The sequence below is a fragment of the Anas acuta genome, chromosome 27, assembly GCF_963932015.1.
Source record: "Anas acuta chromosome 27, bAnaAcu1.1, whole genome shotgun sequence".
Lineage (NCBI taxonomy): Eukaryota > Metazoa > Chordata > Aves > Anseriformes > Anatidae > Anas > Anas acuta.
Genome location: NC_089005.1, coordinates 4,145,571 through 4,159,409, shown reverse-complemented (window position 1 = coordinate 4,159,409; position 13,839 = coordinate 4,145,571). Strand labels below are relative to the sequence as shown.

The 13,839-nt window shown below is 63.9% G+C and overlaps 4 protein-coding genes across 5 annotated transcripts in view; 1 reads left to right on the top strand and 3 right to left on the bottom strand.

Moving 5' to 3' along the window:
* Positions 1–6,520, bottom strand: part of MRPS24 (mitochondrial ribosomal protein S24) — an 83,624-nt gene extending 77,104 nt beyond the window's left edge. For both annotated transcript variants that reach the window (XM_068662416.1, XM_068662417.1), the window contains exon 1: positions 6,500–6,520. In XM_068662416.1, coding sequence (XP_068518517.1) covers positions 6,500–6,505 — 6 coding nt within the window. In that variant the 5' untranslated portion in view covers positions 6,506–6,520. The remainder of the gene's footprint in view (positions 1–6,499) is intronic.
* PURB (purine rich element binding protein B) lies at positions 738–6,520 on the bottom strand. Its single transcript, XM_068662405.1, has one exon. It carries the CDS (start codon positions 6,503–6,505, stop codon positions 5,450–5,452), a length of 1,056 nt encoding a protein of 351 aa, XP_068518506.1. The 5' UTR covers positions 6,506–6,520; the 3' UTR covers positions 738–5,449.
* Positions 6,521–7,334: 814 nt separating this feature from the next.
* On the bottom strand, positions 7,335–8,469 carry COX5B (cytochrome c oxidase subunit 5B). The gene is made up of 4 exons (XM_068662426.1): positions 8,310–8,469; positions 8,120–8,193; positions 7,741–7,840; positions 7,335–7,606 (listed from the first exon to the last, which is right to left on the bottom strand). The coding sequence occupies exons 1-4, from the start codon at positions 8,401–8,403 to the stop codon at positions 7,494–7,496; spliced, it is 381 nt and encodes a 126-aa protein (XP_068518527.1). The 5' UTR covers positions 8,404–8,469; the 3' UTR covers positions 7,335–7,493.
* A 591-nt stretch (positions 8,470–9,060) lies between these two features.
* KCNIP3 (potassium voltage-gated channel interacting protein 3) lies at positions 9,061–13,736 on the top strand. Its single transcript, XM_068662432.1, has 8 exons — positions 9,061–10,314; positions 11,764–11,888; positions 11,967–12,036; positions 12,130–12,200; positions 12,680–12,787; positions 12,966–13,070; positions 13,157–13,219; positions 13,416–13,736. Exons 1-8 carry the CDS (start codon positions 10,212–10,214, stop codon positions 13,461–13,463), a joined length of 693 nt encoding a protein of 230 aa, XP_068518533.1. The 5' UTR covers positions 9,061–10,211; the 3' UTR covers positions 13,464–13,736.
* Positions 13,737–13,839: the final 103 nt, after the last annotated feature.

Sequence of the window (13,839 nt, the reverse complement as noted above, 5' to 3'; positions counted from 1 at the left end):
GCAGCCCCCGCAGCTGTCCTGGGGGCTCATTGCAGCCCCCCTCAGCCCCCCTCAGCCTTCCCCCGGCCCCCACCGCAGCAGCTGGGACCCGGGGGGAGCGCCACCGCTTCGTTTTTCCGAGGCAGCAGCACGGCTCCAGCTCTGGGGATGGGGTCACGCCAGGTCCCCGAGCCCAGGGGCTGCGTGCGGTGGTGGCGGCGGCGGCGACGGCCACGGCTCGCAGTGCGCAGGCGGCTGCCGCCCGTGTCCTCAGATGAGCCCGCGCCCGCAGGGAGCCGCAGAGCTAAATGCGGCGCGGGCTGCGGCGCCTGCGTCACCGCGTGCGGGCCTGGCGTGGGCTGCAGCGCTGCTGGGGGGGGGGTGAAAACAGGGGGGGGAACACGGCCGTGGGCACCCGCACGTGCCACACGTATGCACCGAGCTTTGCACCAAACCCTTGCTGCCCTCCCCCTCCCTCAACGGGGGCGATTTCTCGCACTTGCGCCCGCCAGCTGCACGCGGTGCCCCCCCCCGCAGCCCACCCCAGCTGTCCCCACGCCTCAGGGGGCCCCCCCACAAGGGGCTGCGCTGCCCCCAGAGCCCAACTGGGGGACGAGGTGGCCCTCGAGGTGCTTCCCCCAGCACCAGGGACCCCACAGCAATTCGGGGGGGACCCCACAGCAATCGGAAGCCCCCCACACCGACCCCCAACCCCCTCAAAAAAAAAAAAAAAAAAAAAGAGCGAGACCGGGGCCGGGTGGGTTTTTCATTCACTTTTCCGCATACTTTTTTATTTGTTACAAACATACAATTCTTTAAATATAGACTGTAAAACTCCATTTGCAAAAATCTGCTACGGTAAGGAGTGCTCGCTAGCATGAGGAGTTCGTCACGTCGGGCGTCATCTTTGCTAGTGGTAAATCCAGGACCTGCCTTCGGCAACCGCCGGCCGCTCCCCGGCGCCTCCCGAAGCCGCCCCGCCGGCCGCAGAGGAAGGGAATGAGAATCGGCCCCGCTGCCGTGGGAGAGGGGGACGGGGCCCCTCCGGGCGCCGGCAGCCCCCGCGCTGGGCCGCGTAAAGTGCATGGTTTGCTTTTATTTTTTTTTTTCTTTCATTAAAAAAATAAGAGGAATAAAACTTTCTTCTTTTCGTCAAGGTACTTCGGGGTGAACGTTTTGGGCTCTCAGCAGATATTGCGGAAGCCAGGCCCGGCCCTGGCGCCTCTCTTTTTTTCTCTCTCTCAGCCTCCAGCTCTCGCCGAGGCTCTGCCTCGCCCCGCGCTGATGTTTCACCTCCTCAGCTCTGCCCCGGGGTGCGGGATGACCGCGTGCTGGGGCCGAGAGCGCTCCCCGTGCAGGACAGACCCGCGGTCGTCCCTTCTGGTGGCCTCGTGCCTCCCGGCGCATTTTTGAGGCTGGTAACGTGGCCTCGAGCCTCGCGGCCACCAGCAGCACCGCCAGCTCCCCGAAACCGCGCTGCCCCGGGCGCGGGGGGAGCTCAGCGGGGGCCGCGAGCCCACCGCCCTCTGTCACCCTCTGTCCCGGCTCTCCGCTCCCGTCCGTCCGAGCGGGTGCCTTCCCGAGCGCCGCTCCCCAGCAGCTGGGAAGCCGGACGGGAGCTTCCAGCAACACAAACCCCGAGCACATCCAGCTCCAGGAGGAGGAGGAGGGAGCCTTCCTCCCGCCGCCTCGTCCTCGCAGCACGCCTGGCGCTCCCGTTGGAACCCCGCATGGGAAACCGCTCCCGGCCCCGCGGCGCGAGCCGAGGCCGCGCTGCTCCTCGGGCAAATATCTGCTGAGAGATTCCTTTGTGCATCTGAAGTACCGTCATCACTCGCTCACGGTTCTTTTTTTTTTTCTTTTTTCTTTTTTTTTTTTCTTTTCTTTTCTAAAAGAAGTTGGCGAGGCTTTCGCCAACCAGAGGAACCGCCCCTCTCCGGAGAGCTCCGTCCTCGCGAGTCGTCCCGCGGGCCGCTCGGCGTGGGGACGGCGGCCACCGGCCTCGTGCAGCCGGCCAGGAGCACGGCAGGGACGCTCCGTGGTTTTTCCTTTTCTCTCAGGAGGGAGCGGGGAAATTGAAGCAGTTTTGACTGTAGTGGAGCCGCGGGGTTGGGTTTGTTTTGTTGGTTTTTTTTGGGGGTGATCCCCGCGGGGACCCCTCTGCGGCCGCCTCGGGCTCCGGGCGATCGGCCCAGACGTCTCGGGTATTTACACGAAGTTTTTTTTGGGGTGCTATACAAGATTTACATTGCCTTTTGTACAGCAGATGCTCTGATAGAGTTGCGCTCTCAAACCGTCCCTTTTGGGGCAACAGAAATCTGGAAGCTCCAACCATTTGGGATTTCCCCCTTCCGGCATAAAACATTAAAATAAAACACAAACAACGTTTTGCCCGTTTTCTACCGAATCCAAACCGAAAAAAGAAACAACCCCCAGCCTCCTGCGCGCACCCCTCCAGGTGCACACATCGCACAGCCACCGGCCGACCCGCCCGCCACGGGGGCAATTTTGGGATTGAGCTCCCGGAGCACGAAGCGACCGCCGAAGCCCAAAACGAGGAGCGCCTCCTCGCCCGCCCACCTCTCCGAAAATCGCTCTCGCCGGCCGCTGGCAGGGTTATAAAAATAAAAATAAAAAAAAAAACTTATTTCTGTTAATCGTTTTGTTTTTTCCTTTTTTTTTTTTTTTTTTTTTTTGCTGCGAGATTTCTTCCCCCGACGCGCTCTGCTCTTCTCACCTGTGTGCTGGAAGGTCAAATGGAGCTGCGGAAGGTTTCTGTACATAGATACATCGCTGGGCCGGCCTGGCGCCGGCGGGAGAAAGGTTTCTGGTTGCCAAAGCGAACGCCGTCTGCGGCAGTGGGTTGGACATTTTTTTTTTTTTTTGGCGGACGTGATCTTTGCCTCTTTGCCTCTTCCACGGGTTTTCCTAGGCAGCTATCGACAGCGTAGCCGGGCCCGCGAAGCCCGCGCCGCTACCACAGAGTAGAAAGGTAAGGCTAGTTACTGCGATTTCAGCCAAAAAAAAAAAAAAAGAAAAAAAAAAGAAAAAAAAAGAATATATATATTTATATATATATATATATAATCCTCTTCAAAAGGAGAGGTACCGCCTGCATCTTTGCAAGAACCGAACTGGCTCACAGCAGCTGAGCAACAGAAAGTCCATCACCACCGAAGCGAGGGGACGAGATGCTGGTCTGCGCGCGGAGCCGGCGTCCTGGGCGGCGAGCGGGGCCGGGGCTGGGGCCGCCTTCGTCCTCCTCCTCCTCCTCCTCGCCGCCGGCCCGCGGCGCTGCGTTCTCCGCGGCAAAGAACTGAACGCGTGTGAACAAAACACATCGGTAAATACAGCAGGACATTACTGGAAACAGCTGCCTTACAGTACAAAATACAGTACAAGTGTACGGATGTGATTCGGACATCGAGAAATACTATTGCTCCCGTTAGGATTTTAGGAAACCGAGTTCTTTGCGACGGAGAAGAATTAAAAAACGGGGGAAAACGGAAGGAAAAGGAAAAAAAAAATAGTAAGTTCTCGTTAAAAATCCCTTAAAAAGACCTACGGACAACGGGAGGGCGGCGAGAGGCGGCGGCGGGCGGCTGCGTGGGGCCGTCCCCGTGGCTCAGCGCGGGGCACGGAGCCGGTGCCCCCCCCGGCCGGCCGCGTGGGGAGTCGCTGTGGGGCCGTTCCTCGCCTTCCAATAAATACGGAGCGAACAGAGAGCGCGGAGAGGGGGACGCCAGCAGAAGGGTTCGCAACAATAAATTAACAAGGCAGCTCAGAGGGCAGGCATGCACAGTTTCCAAAAAGAGGAAAAAAAATAATAAAAAATCATGAGAGGAAAAAAATTAAAAAGTCCTAGAGACTCTAGAAGGTGTCACACAATGATACCTGAAACTTTGGAATGAACAGCGGGCTCCCCATTCAGTTCAAAGTTACTAGGATAACGTGGCTAAAAAAATACCGTTCTGGAGGGGCAGGACTGACCCGATCAGCTAAAAAAAAAGACCATTTGAGAGTGAAAAATCCATTTAATAACAGAGGTGATCGCTGAAAGGACCCCACTTTGATTCCGGAGCAGCTGGACGAGTTGTTGGCAGGAGCCAGTCTCTGGTGAAACGGCGAGGTGGTTAAAAAAAAAAAAAAAAAAAAAAAAAAAGAGAGAGAAAAAAGAGAAAAAAAATAAAAATCCAACGCCCCGGCCGCCGGGGTGCGCGGTCCCAGCGCTGGTCGGAGCTCCCACAGGTTGCGTCGCGCTAACGAGCCGGCCGGCGCCGGCCCCGCCGCTCGCACGGCGTGAGGTACTGAGGAAACGCATCGAGTTCGTGTTAAAAATCCGCGGGCGAAGACCAACGGGTTGGGTTTCTGCACCTGAGGTCGCCGGCGTCGCGCGGGCGTGTGCCCGCCGAGGCCTCCGAGTCCCGCGCGCGGCGCCGGGCGCTCCTCCTGGCCGCCGGGGCTCCCGGCCGAGCCAGGGCTTGGAAAAATTCATCCGACGGCGGCGGCCCCGCTCGCGGCCGCCCGGGGAATCCTGCCTGGCCTTCCCGCTGCCAACCCGGCGCTCGCTCGAGCCCACCTTATTTGGAGAGGAGGGGAAGATCTCCAGCGAGCAGCAGCCGATCCGTCGAGCTTGCCTTGTGCTTTGTGCCTGCTTTTTTCTCTAGCCTACCTCTCTTTGCAACCCCCGTGTTAAAAAGAAGGGAAGGGGGGGGGGAAAAATAATAATAATCCAAAAAAAAATAATAATAAATCAGAACAGAAGTGTTCCTTTATCTTCAGAAACCTGCCAGCTTTGCACTAGCTCAGTTACGGGTTCCAGTTCAGGCGCCTGGAGTTTAGCAGTTCGCATCCCAGAAAACAAAACGATTCCGCAAAGGGGGGAGGAAAAAAAAAAAAAAAAAGAAAAAAAAGAGGAAAAAAATAAGAGACAATGGACGTTGGTCCAGAGACGGCCCCCCCGCATGGCATCTGGCTGCCGAAAGCTCGCCGGCTCCTTCGCTCCCCCCCAGCCGGCGTGCGGCGGCTCCCCGGGGGGCGCCGGGCTGCTGGTTTCGGTGGTGGCGGGGGGCACGACGCCGACACGGACAGAGGGGGTCGGGGCGAGACGGGAGAGGAGAGAGGATCCGGGCACCCCCGGCCCCAAAAAAGCGCGGAGTCCTCGGGCTGAAGCAGGCGGGGGGGGGGGGGGGATGAAGGGAGGAAGGGGGGGGCCGGGCGCTCGCCCCCGGGGGCACGCCGGTGGCTCGTCCCGGTGGTGCGGAGGAGGGAGGGACGCGGTCGGTGGCTGCGGTTGGGCCGGTTTCTCTCTCCTCTCGCCGGTGGCGGAGCCGGGGGCCAGGGAGGGGGACTCGGAGGCGGGCTCGGGGCCCCCTTCTCCCCGTCGCGGCGAGGAGGGGAAGGGGGGTCCGGGGAAGGGCAGGGAGGGAAGAGGAGGGGGGAGGCCGGCGGGTGCTGGCGGTGGGGGGGCTCAGTCGTCGTCCACGTCGTCGCCGTCAGAGTCGTCGCCAGCGCCGCTGCCGCTGCCGGGACCGGGGGGCCCGGCGCGGCGGTCGTAGAGCTTGTCCCGCTGGCGCTCCTGGATGTCGCGCATCTCCTCGGCGTAGCGGCAGAAGGCGCCGCCGAACTTGGCCCAGGCCTTGTAGGGGACGGTGATGGCGTTGCGGTAGGACGGCTTCACCTCGCTCACCCGCAGGAAGACGCCGTACTTGTTGCAGCCCACGTCGAAGAAGAAGCGCTTGGAGTCCACGGTGATGGAGGTGCCCTCGGGCAGCTCCCCGTAGAGCCCCCCGCCGCCCGGCCCGCCGCCCCCGGGGCCGCCCAGCTCGTCCTCCTCGCCCCCGTAGTCGTCGATCAGCTTGGCCAGGGCGTCGCGGAACTCGATCAGCCCCTGGGCGGGCAGGGCGATGGTCTGCCCGCTCTGCAGCCCGGGGGGGCCGCCGGGGAAGCCTCCGGGCCCGCCGGGGCCGCGGTTGACGGTCTGGCGGATGCGGAGGAAGCGCCCGCGCTGGTTCTCCTTCAGGTCCAGGTAGTACTTGCGGTTCTCCCGCACCAGGAACTCGCTCTTCAGGGCCCGCCGCGGCCCGGGCCCGCTCCCCTCATCACCGCCGGGGCCGGCGGCCTGCGCCAGCTGCTCGGGGCTGGAGGGCCCCAGCTGCGCGTAGTGCTCGATGAAGTCGCCCAGGTAATCGCGGAACTCGGCGGCCACGGCCATGGAGAGCGTCAGGCGGCTCTTGGAGCCCCCCGCGCCCACCTCGGCGATCTTGAGGAAGCGCCCCTTGGCGTTCTGCTTCACGTCCAGGTAGAAGCGCTTGTTCTGGATGTCCAGCCGCTTCGACGCCAGCTCCTGCGTCTCCTGCTCGGGGCCGGCCCCGCCGCCTCCTCCTCCGCCTCCTCCGCCTCCGCCGCCGGCCCCGCTCCCTCCTCCGCCGCCTCCCCGGGGCGCCGCGAAGCCTCCCCCGCCGCCCCCCCCTCCGCTGCCGCTGCCGCTGCCGCCGCGCTCGCTGCCGCTGTCGCCGTCCGCCATCTTGGCCGCCCGCCCCGCGCCCGCCCTTCCTTCCGCGCGCGCCGCCCGCCCCGCTTCCGGCGCGCGGCCCCGCCCCTCTGCGACAGGGATGACGTCACCGCCGCACTCCCCCACGTGAGGCCATTGGGGGGGGGGGAGGCTCCGCCCGCCGCGTCCCCGCGCGCCCTCTGCCGCCCCGAGGCCACGCCCCCCACAGCGCGAGGCCACGCCCATTGCCCCGCCCCCTAAGTGATGTCACCGCCCCGCTCGTCCCGCCCTCCTCCCCGTTGTCAATCACGCCCGGCGGCGGCTCCCATTGGAGGAGGCGGCGCCGCGCTGCGTCAAAGCAACGTGACGTCAGCGGCGGCGCGCGTGACGTCACGGGCAGGGAGCACAGCACCCAGCGGGGTGCGGGAGGGGGCTGGGAGCCCCTGGGCCTCCACCACCCGCACCCTTGGGGCCCAAACCCAGTGGCCGGGGGGGGCCCCGCTCCCGGGGCCGGTGGCAGGGGGGGCACTGGGGCCATGGGGACTCCCCCTGGCAGCCCCCCCGGTGAAATAAAGGCTGCAGGGACACGTTCCTGGGAGTTTGGGGACAGTGACATGGCGCTGTCACCCCCCCACACCCCAAATGTCACCTCTCCGGCAACCAGCACACAAGGGTGCCCTCCCCGCCATCCCCCTCGCTGTGGGGGGCGTTCTGCAGCACCCCCAGCACAAGGGGAGCACCCCAGGGTGAGCAGCACCCCCTCAGTGCCCCCACCCCACCACCCCGCAGCGCCCTCCCGCACCGCACCCATGGGCGCTGCCCCCAACCCCCCCCCCCAGTACAAAACGGTCAGGGCCAGGTCTCCACACACAACTCGTTTTTATACGAGGGGGGAACACAAAACAACACAACGAGCGCCGCAGCGGCACGGCGCGGCTCCGAAAACTCCAGATGGGTGCTGAGGGGGGGGGTCCTCAGGGTGCTGAGGCGGGTCCGGTGCGGCCCCCCCCGGGCCGGTCCCTCAGTGGGGCAGCTCGTGGGGGATCAGCTTGTAGTGGGCGCCGCAGGAGGGGCAGCGCTGAGCCTCCCCCTTGTGCAGCCAGAACCAGATGACGCAGCTGTTGTCCTCTTCACCTGGAGGGGGGGGACAGAAAGCAGCTGGGACGGATGGACAGGGACAGAGGGACAGCGACAAGGGCGCGAGGAAAGGGGGGGGGGGGCAAGGGGGTGAGGAAGGGGGGGGTGAGGAGGGGGGGGGGGGTGCTTACAGACGCAGCCCACGATGCGCTTGTCGCCGATGGAGGGCACGAGGTTGGGGTCCTCCTTGGTCCCCGCGTAGCGTTTGGGCCGGAACATGCTGTAGGGGTCCTGGGGGGGGGGGGGGGCACAGAGATGGGGGGGGCACAAAGAGAGGGGAGGGGGCAGAAAGAGGGGGGAGGGCCACAAAGGGTGAGCCCCCAGCCCTTGAGCCCCCCCCCAGGCACTCCGCCCCCCTCCCCCACCCCTCCTCACGGTGCCCCCCCCGCTCTGATCCCTCCCCGCGCGCCCCCCCCGCTCCTTTCCCGGCCCCCCCAAACCGGCCTCGCCCCCCCTCCCCCCCCCCCCGGTCCCGGTCCCGGTCCCGGTCCCGCCCCGCCCCCCGCTCACCAGCCCCTTGTTCATGGCCTCCAGCACTTTCCGCTCCAGCCCCGTCGCCTGCTCCTGGTCGCTGGCGAGGTCTCCTGCGGGAGGGGCGGCGCCGTCAGACCGGGAGCCCGCGGCCTCCCCCCCGCCCCCCGCCCCCACACCCGGTTCCCGTTCCCGTTCCCTGCCCGGTTCCCGCCCCGTCCCCGCTCACCGGGCGCGGCGAGGTGCCGGACGGGCGCGGCGCGGGCGGTGGCGGCGGGCAGGAGGCGCAGGGCCGCGCTCACCCGCAGTAACCTTGAGGCCATGGCGGCGGCGACGGCGGCGGCACCCGGCACTTCCGGAGGCGGCGGCGGAAGCGGAAGCGGCGGCGCGGCGGAAGTGGCCGCAGGGCGGGAGTTGCCCGGGGCAACGAGCCCCGCCCTCAGTGCCCGGACACGCCCTCGAGCCCGAGGCCACGCCCCCTGGCTACTGGCCACGCCCCCTCGTGTGTGAGGCCACGCCCCTAGCAACGGGGCCTGGCCTTAGCAACGGGCCCTGTGCGGGGAGGGCGGCCATGGTGCTGCTTGAGGCCAGGCCCCATGGCGGTGGGGACGCGTCCCCAGGGCTCTGGGGACATCGTGGCCGCCCCACAACCATGGGGACAAGTCCCCATGACCCCAGTGATGTGGTGGCACGGTCCTGGTGCCGGACAGATGGACAGACACAGCCAAAGTCCCCACAAACACAATGTGCCTCAGTTCCCCCATAACTCAGTTCCCCCACACACCTCAGTGCCCCCCCATAACCCAGTGCCCCCCCAGCACAGCCCAGGCCCGGTGCCAGCAGCCGCTCCCCGCGCTGCTTACTCATCCCCATGGCTCCCCCATCAGGGCTCGTTAGCCCTCACTGCACTAATTGCGTGTTGGCAACTTGGCGCTTGCCAAGTTGGCTCCCCCCTCATCCTCGGGGGTCCCGTGGGGGCACGAAGCCCTGGCCCCGCGGCGGGGGCGGCTGCGCTTTGCTGAGCACGGGCTGCGCTCATCGCACCCGCGGGAGCAGCGGTAATGGCTCGCCCTCGTTAATATTGCAGGCGGGGATCGATGGCTGCTGGCAGCCACCAGGCTGTGAGGGGGGGCTGTTAATTACCCTGCTGGGGGGTAATTACTGCCCGCCTCGGTCTGTTGGGGGGGTGAAGGAACCTTTTATTGGAGTGTTTTTAATGGGACGGGGGGGTGTCAAGGCAAAGGGGACACCCATGGGTGATGTGTGGGGGGAGGCAGGCAGCACCCGTTTTGCCCCCCAGCTTTGTTTCGAAGGAAGAAAGGAGAAAGTATTGGAAAAATGAGAAAATACAGAAAAAAAAAAAAAAAGAGAGAGAGAGAGAGGAAATATTGGGAAAGAATAAAAAAAAGAGAAAATATGGGGGGAAAGGTGGAAAGTGGACAAAACGAGAAGCTATTGGGAAAAAAAAATTGCTGGAAAAAAGGAAAAAGTATTGGAAATAGGGAGAAAACATGGAAAATAATGAGAAAGTGTTGGAAGGAAGAGAAAGCATTGGGGAAAAAGGGGAAGTTATTGGAAAAAGAATGAGGAAAAAAGGAGAAAGTAATGGATAAAAGGAGAAGCTATTGGGAAAAAAGGAGAAGATATTGGGAAAAAGGAGAAGATATTGGGAAAAAAATGAGAAACTATTGAGAGAATGATAAAATATTGGAAAATAATGAGTAATTACAGGAAAAAATAGGAATTACTGGGAAAAAAAAGAGAAACTATTGGAAAAAAATGAGACAGTATTGGGAAAAAAAGAGAAGCTATTGGGAAAAAAAAGGGGAAAGTATTGGGAAAAGGGGGAAACTATTAGAAAAAAAGAGAAATTATTGGGGAAAAAAGGAGAAAGTATAGGAAAAAAGGAGAAAGTATTGGGGAAAAGGGAGAAAGTATTGGGGAAAAGGGAGAAAGTATTGGAAAAAGCGAGAGACTGTTGGAAAAAAGGGCGAGCACCGTGTCCGAAGGCGTGGGTGCGTGCCAAGGGAGGAGGGCAGGGCCGGGGGGGCGGAGGGCAGGGGACGGCCCCGCCGCAGCACCCGAAGGCGCCGCCGCTGCCGCCGCCACCCCGGGGTGCCCCCGGCCCAGCATGGCCATGCAGGGCATGGAGCTGTGCGCCGTGGCCGTGGTCATCCTCCTCTTCATCGCCGTCCTCAAGCAGTTCGGCATCCTGGAGCCCATCTCTGCCGAAGGTAACCCCCGGCCCCCTCCCCGGGCTGGGGTTGGACGCGGTTCGGTTTTGGGGTGCCCACGGTGGGGACGTGCCCCTGGGGCTGCTCCTCGTGGAGGGGCTGCTGGTGGTGTGGGTGCCTCTCCCAGAACGTCTGTGGTGGCCCCCGAAGGTTTTGGGGTGCCCTTCACCGCCACGTCACAGCCCCGTGGAGCACGCTGCGGCCCTGGTGTCCCCTTGAGCACCCCAAAATGGGCTGCTGGGGGGCTCTGAGCACACACCGCCCCCCAAAACCCTCCCAAATGGGGTGCTGGGGAGCTCTGAGCCCGTACTAACCTATAGCCCATAGGGCAGGGTGCTGGGGAAGCCCCCTCAGATTCCCAAGCCTGCCCAAGACGGGGTGCTGAGGACACCCCAAGCCCACCTCGACCCCTGAAACCCCCCAAGATGGCAGATTGGGGACCACCAAGCCTGTGGGGTCCCCTAAAATCCCCCTGAGATGGGGTGCTGAGGATCCCCAATCCCGCACTGACCCCTCAAACCCCTCCAAAACGTCTCTCTGAGGACTCCCAAGTCCGATCCCACCCCAGCCAGGAGGACAGGGGGCTCCACACAGCCCCTCTACACCCCAGCCCCAGCCCGGTAGCCCAGTAACCCCCAGTGCAGTCCATCGGGGGTCCCCAGGGTGTCCCCCCCCAGTCTGGGGACACGCGGCACGGCCGGGGCTCTCCCCAACCCCATCCCACCTTCCCCATCCCAAAGTTCCTGCTGACTCCACTCAGCATTGAACGGCTCCGCGGGGGCTTCCCGGGCTGGAAACATTAACGAGGCATCATTTATTAATTACCTTCCGGCAGCACGGAGGGCGCAGAGAGCCGGGGAGGGGGGAGAGGGACATGAGAGGCGGACGCCGTGCGGGTGGGAGCCTGGGCACGGGATGCTCCGGGATGCTCCGGGATGGTTTGGGATGCTCCAGTGTGGTTTGGGATGTTCTGGGATCCTCTGGGAGGCCCGGGGATGCTCCGAGATGGTCTGGGACACGTGGGGATGCTCTGAGAAGCTCCAAGGTGCTTTGGGATGCCTGGGGAGGCTGCAGAATGCTTGGAGAGGCTCCGGGATGCTCTGGGGTGCTCCGGGATCACGCTGCCGGAGTGGGCACAGCCCAGCAGCTCCTGGGAAGCCCTCCAAGCACTGACGGAGCCGTTTCCTCACCCGGGTGGTGAAACCTGGAGCTAGCAGCCGACGGAGCCGCCCCGGGTGAGTTCCTCATCGCAATGGGGACAGCTGCCGGGTTTTGCCGGGTTTGGGGGATTCCAGGTTTGTTCCCGAGCACAGCCAGGTCCAGGCGGGTAAGGTGCGGGGTGCCGCGATGCTCTCGCCGTCACATCCCCTCCCTGGGGACCACGGGGGGCCCGGCGCTCACCCCCAAAGCCGGGGGGGGGGCCCCGCTCAGCCCCGCACATCCCCGCAGACAGCAGTGACGGCGACCTGGAGCTCTCGGCCGTGCGGCACCAACCCGAGGGGCTGGAGCAGCTGCAGGCGCAGACCAAGTTCACCAAAAAGGAGCTGCAGTCCCTCTACCGCGGCTTCAAGAGCGTGAGTGCCCAGGGGAGGGTCTCGGGGAGCGGCCGCAGCCCCATGGGGCTCACCCGGTGTCCCCTTCTGCCCCCCCAGGAGTGCCCCAGCGGCCGGGTGGACGAGGAGACCTTCACGCTCATCTACGCGCAATTCTTCCCGCAGGGCGGTGAGTGGGGGCGCCCCGGGGTGGCGTCACCCCCCCAAAAAAAAAAATACGGGGTGCTCCCACACCCCCACTTCCCCTGTCTCCCCTCCGCAGACGCCAGCGCCTACGCTCACTTCTTGTTCACCGCCTTCGACGCTGACGGCAGCGGGGCGCTCTGCTTCGAGGTGAGCAGTGGGGGGGCCACCAGTGCCACGGGGGGACGCCGGTGCCGCAGGGGGACATCGGTGCCACCACCCTCGGCAGTGCTGAGGATGCTGGGCTCGATGCGAGTGTGCCCAGCAGCGTGATTCATCAGATAGGAGTCCCGGGGAGGTGCTGCGTGAGGAGGGCTTCTCGGGCAGGGACTCGGCGAGGCTTTGCACAGCTGGGATCAGCCGGTCCAAATGGTGGTGCCCCCCCCCCCGAAAATCTGCAGCCCCGTCGCCGGCAGGTGCCGGGGGGCTGCGGGGAGCCTGCGGCAGCAGCTGGCGCATCCCAGGCGATTAAAAATAGATAGGAGCCAGAATAGCAGCGGGATCGATAGGAGAAGTCCCCGCGGTCGATGGCCGCGCTGCGGAGCCTTTTGTGGGGTCTGGAAGGGGGTCACTGCGGGTGGGACGTGTCCCGGTGTGGGGACCGCTCACGGCCACTGTCCCTCGGGCAGGATTTCGTCGGCGGCCTCTCCGTTTTGCTTCGGGGGACGGTGCAGGAGAAACTGAACTGGGCTTTCAACCTCTACGACATTAATAAGGACGGCTTCATCACCAAGGAGGTGCCCCGGGGGATGAGGAGGGGCCGGCGGGGGTGGTGGCACCCACGGGGACGTCCAGAGAGGGACAAAACTGAGGGAGACGGGGCTGGGGGCTGGAAGTGGCCTCCTTGGGAAGGAGCATGGGGGGGGGGGGTGGGGAGGTTTTTGTCACCCCGGCCCCGCTCTGTGCCCTCCCCAGGAGATGCTGGAGATCATGAAGTCCATCTACGACATGATGGGGCGCTGCACCCTGCCCGCCCTGAGGGACAGCGCGCCCGCCGAGCACGTGGAGCTCTTCTTCCAGGTGAGCCCGGCCTCGCCCCCGGCACGCCGCCAATGGGGACAGGGACGGGGACGGGGACGGCCCCCCGCTGAGCTCTTCCCTTGCAGAAGATGGACAGGAACGGGGACGGCGTGGTGACCTTCGAGGAGTTCCTGGAGACGTGCCAGCAGGTGGGGGGCACCTGGGGGGGGCTTTGGTGCCATCTCCTCCTCCTCACCCCCCGCCCTTGTCCCCTCCAAAGGGATGTCCCCATGGGTTTGGGGGGAGAGGAGGCTGCACCCTTTAGGTCTCGGGGGGGTGGACACAAAAGCGCAGGTCCCAGCGGGGGGCCTGGGGGCTGCGACCCGTCCCTCTCGCCCCTCACAGGACGAGGACATCATGAGCTCCATGCAGATCTTCGAGAACACCATCTAGAGCCGCTGCCGTGGGGCGCAGGGGAGGATCGGGTTTGACCCCTTCAAGACACAACGCGAGGCTCCTAACAAACGCTCAAGGTGCAAGAAACACTCAAAATAAGCAGGAAACGTTAAAAGTGAGAACGTTGCTGGCCTGTCCGCCTGAGCAGCCAGAGCCGCCCCCGTCAGCCACTTTTGGGGCAGAACTCCCCAAAGCAGGGTCTCCCTGCCCCAGGGGATGGCCAAGGGTGCAGAAGACCTTGTCACAGCAGCGGAACTGACCCCTCGGGGATTTACAGAAAAAAGATAAAAGTGACTTTGGGGAGGGGGCGGTGGGGAGGGCCCCGGGGAGGGGATGGGGGCAAAAACCCCAAAATGTCCTGGTGAGGGCGGGA